The following is a 14,431-nucleotide window of genomic DNA, read 5'->3' on the forward strand; positions in this document are numbered from 1 at the left end:
TTTATTTGTTATGGATCGATATACAAGAGGATACTTGGTGATGTATACAATATTGAATTTGATTTGAACTTTGGTTTTTAGTAAAGTGTTTATATAAAGATCATTATGTTTTAGTTAAGTTTGATTTGAGGTTATTGGTTATAATTACATTTTAGTTGGTTAACTGAAAAAAAAAATGTTATTTACAAGTTATAAAGTTTAAGGGTTGGTTTGGTTAAATGTTTTTACAAATGTATACTTATAGTTATTTTAACTAAAAACTAGTTTCTATAGTAGATAGTTGCTTACTGAGATTTTTTGTCACACATTTCCAAATGTTTTTAGGCGGAGAAGTACAGGTACTAGGGGAGGTATTCGACATTAGGACGAGGATTGGATACAACCACAGTTATCCAAATCGTCTTTTAGGGTATTGCATACCATTTTGTACATGTAGATATATGCATATTTTTGTGCTTACTGAATATTTTGGCACTTGAGTTGCCAAGCTTGAAGTTAATGAAGTTGTATTATGCAAAATTTTGGATTGAAATGTTGAATTGTAGTAATAATTTGTGAGTTTAGCATATTTTCTTTGTTTTAAACTCATCTATACTATATATAATAGCAAAAGCAGAGAGAATTTACAAAAAAGTGTTTTAGAGCATTTTTAGCTTAGTTAGCATCGTAGGAGCAAAAAAAATGTAGCTTAGTTGGCATCGTATGAGCAAAAAAAGAATAAATGAGTTTTTTAAAAAGAAAAAAAAATAAATGAGTTAATAAGTTTTTATTATCTATATATAATAAGTACTATATTAACACATTATTTATTGTCAATTATTATCTCATTAATTAAAGTAATAAAAGAAGGTATGAGTTACAAGAAGATGAAAAAACACTGAGCGAAGGAAATCCAAAAGTCACAAATAATCCTATATATAAAGCATGATATATAGCATTTCATCATTATATTCATTGGCTATCGAAAATCAAAGACCTCCTTTAATTTTTATTATGTATTAGTTTTGTTCTTAATCTTATAATTTTGTTCTTGCTTCATTAAGATATTCTGATTTATTTAAGAGCGGTTTCCATTGATAAACTGTATTAATAGCATTTTTTTCAAGAATTTAGAGAATTTAGACTTTGATATCTACAATTGAAGAAATCGGATGGAAATAGAAGAGGTATAGACAACTGAAATCGAAAAAAGCAAATGTGTCAAAAATTACAGGAAATCGTTATGTTTCCAAATGTAATTATTCGATTTTTTTATGTATAGTAGTTATTTTGTTCCCAATTGTGTTGTTCCACACCTCTCGCAGTCTTATCTATATTTTCTTTTTTATTTGTCTTTTTTTTTCAAAATGACTAAATAAATATTTGTATATTTTCATTCTTTTTTAGTATAAATTGCTAGGTGTAATCATTTCGATTGTTAACTCTAACTAAAATATGGATTCTCGGCTTTATATGAACTCAATTGTTAGGTTTAATTGGAGTTATATTAATTTTCCAAATTCAGAACCTAGTGAAGTACACTGATTTTTTTAATTTGGATTTATCTAACTCATATGGATTGAATTTTTTATTTTTATGTATTTTTTGTACGAACAGATATAAAATTTCACACAATAGTTGTTTATTGAAGAAAATAATTAAAGAGGTATTAAAACATTATACTTACAATGAAATTTATTTCAATTATAAATCATATTTTGTCATGATTACCATTCTAAGTTTCTTTGTCGATAGACGGAGAACCCGTCGAGAAGTTTAAATATATAATTTTATATAAGGGTGACTAAGTCATTATCACACGATCCTGTTTTGACAGTCAATCTTAGTTCTCGAAAGCGACTGAACCAGCCACCAAGCTTTGGCAAGTCGCTAACTTGCTCATTTTAGTCACCCCCTTTCTTCCCAACCTTTATTTCCCTCTCAGCAAATACTTTTTTTCCCGAATCGAGAAGGGATCAAAAACTGCTAATTCATATAGAGCCATCGAAGGGATCCAAAGATATGCTAAAAACAAAGGCTAAATTGGCAAGTTATGAGGTAACAGAAAAGGGGAACTAGGCGCCAAAAATAAGGTTCTGAGGCAGATTACGAGGTAGAAAAAAAAAAGGAAAAGAGGTATAGAGGTTATAAGCTAGGGTAAAAGTTTAGGCTAAAAGGCATGGATAGAGGGCAAGAGGCTGGGGATGGGTAAAAGTCTAGGCTAAAAGGCATGGATAGAGGGCAAGAGGCTGGGGATGGGGAAGTCTCTGATTCAGTAGGCGTCTCTAGGGGAGCAGCAAGATGAGCTGTGTCTGACTATCGACGAGAGTTTGCATTCTACCGCTTTCAAGAGTATGCAATCATGTGACCCGGCTTCTTGCAATAATGGCATATGATCTTGGACATGTATCGTTAGCCTGATGCACCAGCAGAGCTCTCATATTGCAGATTTCTATATAATAATGAAAGCAGAAAGAAATTAATTAGGAGAGTTTTAGAGGCCTTTTTTATTAGTTGTCAAAATAGTAATAAAGAAAAATTATAAATATTATATCTAACCTAATATATATTTAATAGATATAATAAAATAACTTACACAATATCTCAATGAAAAAAATATATGACGATAAAAATGTAAGTATCCGTTCAAATTCCATTCATTTAACTTTAATAAATAGCATTAAAACCAATATTACTGAAAAAAATTATATTTATATTTAATAAATATAATAAAAAAACTTATAAAATATCACATTGAAAAAAAAAACTTAAATAACGACAAAAAAATATGTAAAAGTCCATTCAAATTCTCTTTATTTAACTTTAATAAATATCATTAAAACCAATATAATCGAATTTTTTTTTATAACACATTGATAAAAAAAATATGTAAGATCCATTCAAATTTCATTCATTTAACTTTAATAAATAGCATTAAAAGTAATTGAAAAAAAAAATTATATTTACATTTAATAGATATAATAAAATAACTTACAAAATATCTCAATGAAAACAAATTATATAACGATATTAGGTGTTTCGTCCTGCCTTCGATTCTCTTACCTTCTCCCATATTTATAGGGAGCAAAACCGCGTGGCGGATCGCTTGGCAGCTGCTGGGCATGGGGGGATGTTAGGTGTTTCTACCCTTTCCGTTCCTCCTTCTTTTCTGTTACCTTCTCTTCTTGAGGATAGGATTGGGGTCAGTCTTCCTAGACTGATCCCGGGTTAGGTTTTTGTTTGTTTGTTTTTTTTTCTTCCCTTCTTACCAAAAAAATATAACGATAAAAAAATGTATTCTGTTTTGTTTTTTCTTTTCTTTCCCTACCCAAAAAAAATATAACGATAAAAAATATGTAAGGATTTATTCAAATTTCATTCATTGAACTTTAATAAATAGCATTATAACCAATAGAACTAAAAAAAACTATAACACATTTAATTTTTCGTTATAATAATTAACAAAATATTTAAACCTCCAAACTAATATATAAACTAAATAAAATTTAAAAAGAAAGACATGCCTTTTCAAATTCATGGATTTATCAAAAATTCTTGAAAGCACAAGAAAAAGAATTTTGAGGAGAGCTAAAATTTGATTGAAAAAACATCATCACAAGGTGTATTAAATATTTTAAAATTGCAGGATTATATAGAAAAAGTATTATACAGAACGGAAAGCAAGAACCCTTACAAACATGTCAACATGACCAATAGATTATGACTTCAACAACTTCCAAAACTTATTACCAAGCAATTATAAAGATATGTATGTTAATTTCTTTACAATTTGTAAATTTAATTTATTTTAAAACAAAATATTAATATCACTACATGTAAATAATATAAATTTAAAAAATATTAAAATGTTGTAAAAAACAATTATCAACCCGCGCAACGCGTGGGCACAATACTAGTTTTAATAAAAAGCAAAAGAAAAAGATTCATAAATGGAAATTGGAAATAATTTTTTTACCTATTCTAAATGTAAAAGTAAGTTTTAAAACGTTTCTTAAGTTTCAAACAAAATTGGAATTTTTTAAAATGTATTTGTGAGATGTTATTTCTGACTCGTACACGTCTGTGGTAATATCTCACTGTCGTATCTGATTCTATTTTGGGTCGAGTCTGACATTTTGCACGAAGGTACTGAATCCTGAACAATAAAAACAAACCTACGAATGGCAATGAAGATGAGAATACCATTGAAGAGAGTACTTTTCCATTTCCCCTTCCCACGGTCTACTACCTCCTAGGATTCTGACAGATCCATCCAGTGACGGCAATGCTCCACCCGAAATAGAGAACGCCATGAGTTCCTTTTAACTCGTGTTGCAACAACCCCCCTCATCATGAACCTCCCCATTTAGACCCAGAAGAAGCAGATCCAAAGGGTGGCTGACAGCGAAACGAAGAAAAAAAAAGAGGAATGAGTATATATATGGTAGGAGAAGAAGAGATAACAAAATCCATTGAAATGAGAGGGAGGGGGAATAGATCGAAAAATCAGTAAAGGAGAGAGAAAACCCCACGTAAATGGACAAAATTTTAGAGGGAAGGTAGACCCTGTCACTCTATATCAAGTCTCCATCCATAGAAACTTTTCGGATAAAGTGACACTTTAATTAAAATTCAAAAGGGAACAAATATGTATTAAACTAAATGGGTGTTTGGTTACTCATTTTTCTTCTCCAGTTTACCTTTTCACTCCATATGGAAACAATGGACCCTAAAATGATCTCACACCATGACAAGCCTAGTTGCAAATGAATGAAAGCATATGAGAAACGGCATTTTTAAAAACCTTTCAGTGTTGATGCAGATTTATCTTGCGGGTAGATAAGGTGAATCTAGAGGGACGGAACTTGAACGGTCATCAATTGCCTTTTATTATGTTTTTAGAATAAAGAGACTAAAAAAATTCAATTAAACAGCCATAGATATCAAAATATTAACTTGTGTACAACCCACAAGTAAAGGGGTTGAGTTGAGAGACATTATGTATGACCCGATGGTCACTTAATCCACACTAACCTCATCAGGAACCTTCTGCAGCTTTCTTCTCCTTTTGTTTCTCTCTTTTCTTCTTGTTTTTAAGTGCATTTTTGCTCATTTCTCTAACAAAACAAACATACAATTGTTTAGAATCTTAACAGCCCAATGATATGAACATGCAAACAGAATCAGTACATACTCTGTAGTGCTCCTGCTCCCTCCGAATAACTGCAATTGCAAATATTCAAATCAACCGAAAACGATACAACAATTAGGACAGTCTTAACTCTGAATTAGCAACCAAGAAATTACTGATTCTCCTAGTACCATAGCAACCTCATAGTATACAAAATAATCAAAGTTTTCTTCTTTCTATCCTCAGCCTTGTACTGACAAACAAACTTCATAATCAAAGAGATAAATATTCCATACCTCTGCCTGAACATTGGCTGCATTTTTAGCATGTGGCGGACGGTAGGCAGCAGGTTTCTGCACAACAGGAGCAGATTTTCTCAAGGTTGCTCCTTCACCTGATAAATTAAGAATGTTTACAGAACCAAACAAATCATGTGCAAAGGTTCTACAAGTGAATCAGGTTGTTAAGTACTAAGCAACAAATAAAACCTTGCTGTTTGGTGTCTTGAACCTTCAACGAATCAACAGACTTGGTAACTTCTGCAATTTCACCAAATTTATCAGGTGTTTCTGGTTTCCACTCGGCCTGCATGTCAACAAGGTGGATATCATCAGGCCTGTTGAATGGGGTGTGCAAGAAACCCCATTGCACAGGGGCCCAATTAATTTTACTAGAATCTACTTTCAATTTCTCAACTATAATCTTAGATGGATAAAATAAAGTATTTTGAGTTTTTGGTGCTTTATTTTGTACAAATATAACTTTTATACGAAAGTACTTTGAAATATAATGGTTATATGAAAGTATTAAAGTATATATTTAGCAGACCCCCAATAATAATTTAAGATGAGCCTGAATATCATGAGCTTAATGTGAAGATCAAATCGAGAAAACCAATAGTGTTAAGCACCAACCTGGTATAGCTTGTCAAACATCTTTTTGAAGTACAGTGATCCATTGTAGTGAAAAACTTTAAGCCTTCAAAAAACATCAAGAAATAAGATGTACCGTTAGCATAAAATTCTGAACCAAACACAATTCACCTATTCATGTGTCCATTTGACATGCAATGGAATGGAAATAAGAAACATAACAGCCGCCTCAAATTATAAGATATAAGGATTGCTCAGTTCAAAACAGACTTTTATCACAATGCATGACTATTACTAAAAGAGGCTAACTACTTGGTCCACTAGCAGTTTTGGTAAAATAAAGTTATGGCACTGCATAACACTGCGTCATCATTCATTAAGAAAAAAACATAAAGGTTTTAACTGTTTGTTGCACTTAAAGTCGATTCCCCACAAAAAAAAATGATTAATTCTTGGCCAAATTGGGAGTAATATCAACAAAAGAAGGGAATCCAATCACCAAAGTCCTGTCAGCCCACCAAATCACCGATGTGTCTTTATAGAAGTGGACCCTCTCTAAATCAGAAAAGAAAGAACAAGTACACAAATAGAACACTTCATCAAAGTTATTTTAATAATAACACGATCACAAGAAAACAAAAATCTTTTAGGTCATTAACTTAAGATCCATCAGCTATCCATCCCAAATTTATGCCAGAAATTATGATGGAATAAGCATTAGTTTGAATCCCAATCGAGCAATTTCTGAGCATCACTAGATCTGCAAAAAATCGCTTAGAATAACCAATGGCTAGCTTACCCATTGTCAACTTGTAGTCTTGGTGCCGTTGTGGCAGTCATGAAATAATTTCCATCGGGAGACCATTCACTAGTCACAGAACATTCAGCCCTGGTTGTTCCAAGTTGCTTTTTCTTCACGTAGTCCCAAAATGCCTGAGAATAACATTAATCACGAATAATATATAACTTCAGCCTTTGATTTTTCAAAAGGGTTCTAGGAAAGCAACGTTTTTTAAAAACTCTAGCATGATTTTCTGCATTGCATAAAAACAATCTGGTAAAGTATAAAAGACAACCAACGCATGATTGAAGAACCCTAAGAAACATCAAATCAAGAAAAAGTTACTTAAAAAGTAAGCAATGGATATATATATATATATATATATATATAGAAGGAAATGTAACCAACTAAATCTATGACAGAGAGATATCCAGGCACAACTACCAAATTAGAGCATCTATTAATGAACTAAATAACTTAGTCTCCATCAATGAAAGAGATATTGAAAGAAATAGGAGGCCAAAATAATTAACGAGGAACGGTTCAAGAAATATTAAAGAAAACAAAAACCCCAGAAAATAAGTATATCAAATTTACATACCATATCACCAGGTAAGTTACCAAAACCAGCCAAGCATAAAACTGTACACCAAAGAATCAAGGTTGAAAACATAAAAAGGAATAATCACTTCAAGTTAGTCAAATTATATAAAGATATTCAGGATACATTTCCCTTTTGGATTCCATCTGATAGTATTATAAGGGCCTGTTCCAAGTTCCAGCAGAGGATTGCACTTCTTATCAAACAATGTTGCACATGCAGGCATGACTGAAGTAGATCAAGGAAAGCATATACTTATATGGAAACAGTAGCTAAGTATGTTAATGAATAAGATAAACACCCTTTGTTTTATTTTTGAGAAAATTCGTTAAAGAACCTACATGAGAGCCAGTGACTCTAAATTCAAGAATCAAGAAGATAATATCTTATAATGTCGTTCTTAGACAACAATTCCCAAATCTAATAAATAATTCAGAGAAATGGAAGATGTTCAGAAACAGAGAATCCACTGAAGAATGAAAATGTGTCAAATAAATTTGTCCCTTTGTACATAGACAACTAACACATATAAGTTTCTCATTCTTATGTATCAATAATATCTACTACTGTCATCTTCTTCCTATTTCAATTGTGTTTGTGTGAGTATTTTCAAGTGTGATTCACATCAGCATGCACCCAACAAGTGAAGGCCTTTGCAGAAAATTCTGTGCAAACTGCATCTATGCAGAATGCACAACAAACATAGAGAAAAAGGATACAGCCATAAACAACAGCAAACTCTGAACCTGAATATGACCACTGAACATCATGAACTGGACCTTCTTTGCCTATAAAAAAAAAAAATTAGAACAGTAAGAAGCTGCCATAATCGGATTAACTCAAACTTTCATGTAAATTATGACATACGAAGAGGCACGAGCCCCTCATGTGTCCCATCTGTTGTAAGGTAGTTCAGCTTTGACTCCCCGTAATAACTTTGATTGGTCTTATCAACATCTGACTGCACCACAACCAGAAGCCCAGTTGAACCGCGATTCCAATTCAGTTGTACTGTAGAACATCGGAAAAAGCTTCGCCGAGCAACAGGCTGACTTTGTATATCTTTGCCACAGGCATATATCTGAACACTGGCTGGACTTCCCTAATACAATGAAAAACTGAACTTAATAATTCCTAATAAAAAAATTAAATATCTGAACAAAGAAGCAATTTCAGCTAAGTACTGAATTCCTGTTGTGAATCATCCACTCAGATATACAGTATCGTTTGCAGGATCCATAAGACGGCAGGCTTTGAATATGCTGGGATTTCAAAATGTGAATCTAACGATACTATTCTCACCACATCCACCGAACCCCAAAAACTTGCTAAATTCAAACAATTGTTTAATGTGAATTATAAAATTAAAAGTTCCATCACCATGAAGTGTTGGCCAGTCCAAGACCTGCTTTTGGTCAAACCAAGTTTTAAGAATAAAAAGAACTTCAGAACAAATATTTGTAACAGCACTGAAACAGAATGGAAGAGTAAAATCAAAATAGTTTGTAATATTAGACAAAACTCCCATCAGTTTTATCCAAGATATGTTACAGCATACACATGACAATTAAGTTTTACTTTTACATCTTAGATATGGTATGGATATGCTTCAGAAGAACAGAACACACACCTTAGCCTCAGGAACAAATGCTGCAACATGAGACCCGGGGACCCTTGAAAGTTGGAGTGCAGTCACTCCAGGAACCCTTAGACGATGTACAATCCCTTTAGAGAAATCTCTAGGATTGAAAAACTGTATCTCATTTGTTGCCAGGCGACAAGCAACAGCTTCATCAGAACTGAACTGGATTGATGGCCTAAATGGAAGACAGAAAAAATAAATCATATCTCCAACCAAGAGAAAATGTATCAAAACCAAGGAGTAAAACAAATTTGTAATTCAAGAGTTTGAATAAACATACAATAAAAACAATAAAGTAAGTTATGGCAATAGTTTAAAGTACCATGTGGTTTTGGTCATGTTCTTTTGATGTTGATTATAAACAGCATCACTAGTCTCTATGTTCCATAAAGATACGTTCTTATCTTGGGGTCCTAAAGCTTTCTGAAAAGTCTGAAGGTAAGTTCCACAAGGAGACAATGCAGCAGCAAGAAAATTGGAGAATTGGAAAGATCTAATCTCCTTGAGGCTGGTGCAATCATATATAATGACGACGGAATCACTTTTGATCACCATAAGAGTAGACCCATCTTCACTGAACCTTGCATTGTTGCAGGGGATCCTCTCAAGTTTAATACTTGGTTCACCATTCCCAAATGGTGGTCCGTTCCAGACACACAACCCATCTGGGCCTCGAACTGGGAAGGAAAGAAAAACATGAGAAGAAAAAATAAAAAATAAAAAATAAATAACATTGACTCTTCATAAAGGTACCTAATATATCCAAACAAGATGAAGAGCTCACAGTTGCCATGACAGTTAGAGGCTACCCAGCTGACCAAGTTGAAACTGGAAAATAATCAACAGATAAAGAAAAATTAGTACACAAGTGACACGGACAAAATCGAAATTTCATATCGATTAGAATCAGAAAACAGAAGCAAGACTGCCATTTCTGAGTAAAAGGGTTCAATGCTTGAGTTGTGATTGAATCGAAAGAGGAACAATAAACTTTAACATGAAAAGGAAATGACAGAAGCACCTTCAATTGGAATCAGAGGTATGATCTGCACTTGCACTGGTCTAGTCTAGGGCTATCGGAAAACAAAATCAACTCTTCCATAGCATCTCTAATCATAATTATACCGTACCCACCCTCAACTCAAATTGCCCTAAAATCCCTGAGTTTACTTGCATTTGCTATTCTATTTTATTGGGATAAAGATAGGGATAAAGGCTATAAAGATAAATGGTTGGGATAAGGATAAAAATGTGATAGTCGAGAATTAGTATTTAATGTTTTGTACATGGGATAGGGATAAAATAATACATTTTACTATTTTAACCCTATTTAAACTACATAACATTAATTTGAGGGATAAGTTGTACTTTTCCATCCTATTAAAATCGCAGGAGCTTATCCCAGCTCCTTATACCACCCCCTTCTGGGTATAGGATTTGAGGGATAAGAAGCTTATCCCTCATCTGTCTCACTCTTCTATCTCCCAAACAAATACGGGATAACTTATCTCGTGTTTTTTTATCCTTATCCCACCTCCTATATCCCTTCTAACAAACACTCCGTGGGAGCATAGGGATTGAGATAGGAATAAGGATAAAGATATGATAGTCGATAATTATTATTTAATGTTTGTTATCTAGGATAACGATAAAATAATACATTTTACTATTTTAACCTTCTTTAAAATACATAATATTAATTTGAGGGATAAGATTGACTTTTCCATCCTATTAAAATCGTGTAGGAGCTTATCTCACCTCCTTATACCATATTCTCTTGACTATAGGAGTTGAGGGACAAAAAGCTTATCCTTCATCTACCTCACTCTTCTATTTCACAAACAAATACGGGATAACTTATCTCATGTTTTTTTATCTCTATCTCACCTCCTATATCTCTTCTAACAAACACCCCGGAAAGTTACACATGTTAAAAATTTGAAACCACAATGTTAAAAATCAACTCCAATAATCTCTTCTTGGATTTTTTTTCTTACTATAACAATACTATTTTTTTTAACTATAACAATACTTAATAATAAAATAATAAATAAATATAAAAATATTATTGGAGATATATTTATTACTCACTCCTCAAATCACTAAAACTCTTGAAGATGCTCTAAAACACATGTAACGAAGTAAGAAAATATTTTGAAAAAATGTAAAATGTGTACACTTTAAACAAGTTTATGAGGCTAATTAATCACTTTAAAAAAGTTTAGAAACTAATATGTACATCTTAAAAAGTCAATTGATCATTTTAAGCAAGTTCAAAAAGTACGTAGAACTTTTTCAAAGTACATGGAGATAGATGACTTTTTCACCCATCAACAGCTTAATAGATACGAACGATCCATGAAAAGTTAACGGTATTAGCCATAACACCCTTATTCTGTCCTAACCCCTCACGTTCTCATTCATGTTTCAACTTTGCGAAAGAAAAGCGAAGTTCGAGGCAATTTCTGGCGATTTGCGAATAAAAAAACAAACAGAGCACATGGCAAAATTTGGAAAGAAGCAACATGTGAATAAAACAAAATCAAAGATGCATTTCCTCCATCTCTTTTGGTTTTTGCGTTGTTTATTTCGGTTGGGTTATAGGTTTATGTTTAAGGTTTCTATTTTATGGTGATTTAGCATGAATTGAAAGTGTTATGTTTGGTTAGGGTTAGTGTTAATAGATATAATGATGATTTTCGAACTCATTTGGTTGTACATGTGTGATTTATTGGTTTAGAACTTCTCATTTTGGTTGCAGTGTTCATTTACAATACGTTGCAATTTATGATTTTGCTTCGCAATTTATGATTTACGAAGCAATAAAATCATAAGCCCTTATTTAGGGCTTCACAAATAGGCAAATGCAAAGACTATGACGAATTGTGAAGCCCTTTTTCAGCAAAAAGGGCTTCGTAAATAAGCAAATGTGAAGACTATGACGAATTGCGCAAAAAAGGCTTCACAAATAGACAAATGCGAAGACTATGCCGAATTGTGAAGCCTTTTTCAGCAAAAGAGATTCTCAAAATGTATATTGCAAATATTCAACATGGATTGTGAATCGCATTTTAGGTACTAGTTCATAATTGTATGTAAATATGAATAGTTTTGGTGCGCAATTAGTTAAATGTGAAGCCTTAAAATGAAATGTGAAGCTATTCTTTTTTGTCTGAATTGCAAATATTATTGGCTGAAATGCAAATGTATTGTCTGAATGCAGGCTATTTTCATTTTTACAGAGTCAAGTGGCCAAGGTAAAAGCAGATAGTGGTGTAAAATTCAAGTGTCTATGTAGCTTGGGTTCAAAATGCACAGTAATAGTAAGAGGTGATATTTTTGCCGTGATTGAATTGCAAAATAAACTGGCGTCCTCATAGATAAAGGCTTTCAAAATTAGATGTTTCAGACATCTTATGGATTTGGATAATGTCGCCTTCTCTAATGTCACTGTCCATGCGTTGTTGACAAGGTAGATTAAGCATGTTAGGTCTCTCCCCATAAAGATATGGTTCTCTATTGGAGGAGTTGAAATGCGGTTTGGTGATTGGGAGTTCAGGCTTATCATTGCCTTGCGGTTTGGTGGTTTGGAATTTGATCTCTAGGATGCACCTTTAAGTTGGTCACCTTTGTTGATGTTTTAGATACACTAGGAATCATGGGTGTATCATAGACCTCTGTAAGCCATCAAAATAAATCAGCCCTCCTTCTTTTTCCATCTCTGTCATCTATGTTGGTCCCTTATAACGTAACAAGTTAGTTCCAAGGGGGGGATAGGAACTATTTAAAATTTTAGTACGCTAAGGCTGACTTCTTTTTCTTTGAAAAAGGATTACACAGCGTGCTGAGTAAATTAAGACACTAGCTTAGTCAACTGGTGACTAAATCAGCTTCTTTCTTTGAGTCAGGAGATAGCACTTGAGTCTATTCCTGAACTCAGATACTCAATACACACAACTCAGCGTGACCTCTTTACTTGGTCAGTTTTGTTTAAGCAAGCAATATATATATATTAAGGAGTTTAAGGTAGAAAGATGTTACTCAGCAGATTTATCCAGGTTCGGCCTCTAAGCCTACGTCCTGTCCCCGGAACACGTTCCGAGCTTTCGAATTCTCTACTGAGCTCTTTAACGGTAGAGCATCAAACCTTTTACAACTTAGAAGCTGAGTATAACAAGAGTACCTTCCTCTATACCTCTACTCACTCCTAATCTCTCGTTGAGTACTATAACCGAGTACTCAGCCTCTCATTTCTAATCTCTAGAAATGATAAAGATTTGTCCTAAACAACAATTGCTAAGACACCTTAGATGATTGAATAATCACTCTAGACTTTTACACGAAAGATATATAATTTGGTGTAAGTATTTGCTTTGCTTTTTCTCACAGAACTTCGAGTAGAATTTTGGTCAGCGTAATGGCTTAATGAAGATCTGCGTAGGATGAAGCAACTGAAAAGGCCCTATTTATAGAGACGTCTGAGGCATCAGTCATTTCGAATTTCGAAATAACCGTTGGAGGGAAACGGCTTCCTGTCGTTGTCACTCAGTCCTGCTCAGTGCTCTTGGCCAATCAGATTCAAGTATCTTCTGTCTTCGGTCAGTACTGAGCAGCTTTTAGTCAGCCCGGCAGAATGTCTCTCCATTTATGGTAAGGTCAACTAGACAGCTTTCTGTGTCTTCTGAACTTTACCTAAAGTAGAAATACTTTGTCTGGAAGTTGTTCTTGCTCAGCTGCTGTCTTGTACTCTTTGTCGATACAACTCAGCAGCTTCGTTCCGAAGTTGTTCAACGAAAGTCTTCTCGATCCTTCTTTCGCTGAGCTGCGTTTTATACACAACGACAGCGTTTTGCACACGCGGGCCGAGTGGTCTTGATCTGTTTGACATGGGCTTTGACTTCCGTATTGGGCTTTAAGCCTTTTAGTCTTTATGTCTTATAAACAATTTAACTCAACATTGAACAAACACATTAGTGTAATAAATCAAAGCATTTAAACTTAGTGTGTTTAGAATATATTTAATTTTACTTAAATAATTTTGTCAAATCAAAATCATGTGGAAAGGTGTTTCAACAAACTCCTCCATTTTGATGTTGGCAAAACTATTCAGCGAAGAACTCAGTGTTGAGCTCCCCCGTGATAGTTGTCCTAATATTACTTAGCAAACTCCCCCGTCAGGGTTGAGCTACTGACTTAGTTTTAAACATTTTAAGGTTTAATCGAGTAAGTCTAATGTCAGTTTTCAGATATAGGTCAGCTCATGGAACATATTCTATTTTACTCAGTATTAAGCGGAAGATTTAACATTCAGAGAGCGCTGAGTAATCATATTGTTCAATGGGTCTTATGAGACAGTGTTTAATAAACATACAAGATAATGTCAAACATTTTATCAGCATAGCATATAATCAACAAGTATATTATA

At 33.4% G+C, this 14,431-nt stretch overlaps 1 protein-coding gene across 3 annotated transcripts; it reads right to left on the reverse strand.

The window, feature by feature from the left end:
• Positions 1-1,726: 1,726 nt before the first annotated feature.
• On the reverse strand, positions 1,727-10,176 carry LOC136201030 (eukaryotic translation initiation factor 2A-like). Of its 3 annotated transcripts, none has more exons than XM_065991590.1 (15): positions 10,028-10,176; positions 9,760-9,834; positions 9,329-9,683; positions 8,995-9,181; positions 8,232-8,466; positions 8,084-8,152; positions 7,491-7,592; positions 7,365-7,405; positions 6,782-6,915; positions 6,025-6,088; positions 5,599-5,695; positions 5,407-5,504; positions 5,174-5,202; positions 5,014-5,096; positions 1,727-2,431 (listed from the first exon to the last, which is right to left on the reverse strand). In XM_065991590.1, exons 2-14 carry the CDS (start codon positions 9,797-9,799, stop codon positions 5,018-5,020), a joined length of 1,530 nt encoding a protein of 509 aa, XP_065847662.1. In that variant the 5' UTR covers positions 9,800-9,834; positions 10,028-10,176; the 3' UTR covers positions 1,727-2,431; positions 5,014-5,017. The 3 variants fall into 3 exon arrangements, with proteins under 3 accessions (XP_065847662.1, XP_065847654.1, XP_065847646.1); XM_065991582.1 differs by lacking the exon at positions 1,727-2,431 and adding an exon at positions 3,157-4,377; XM_065991574.1 differs by lacking the exon at positions 1,727-2,431 and having other exon boundaries at positions 4,841-5,096.
• Between the last annotated feature and the right edge of the window lie 4,255 nt (positions 10,177-14,431).

The sequence above is a fragment of the Euphorbia lathyris genome, chromosome 1 (genome assembly GCF_963576675.1).
Source record: "Euphorbia lathyris chromosome 1, ddEupLath1.1, whole genome shotgun sequence".
Lineage (NCBI taxonomy): Eukaryota > Viridiplantae > Streptophyta > Magnoliopsida > Malpighiales > Euphorbiaceae > Euphorbia > Euphorbia lathyris.

Excerpts from the sequence above, each read along its gene's own strand:
- LOC136201030 (XM_065991590.1), bottom strand. The coding sequence starts at position 9,799 with ATGGCAACTGTGAGCTCTTCATCTTGTTTGGATATATTAG. Across the intron at positions 6,916-7,364 it reads GTAACTTACCTGGTGATATG|GCATTTTGGGACTACGTGAA; the intron begins GTATGTAAATTT and ends TGTTATTCTCAG. Across the intron at positions 5,505-5,598 it reads TCAAGACACCAAACAGCAAG|GTGAAGGAGCAACCTTGAGA; the intron begins GTTTTATTTGTT and ends TTAATTTATCAG.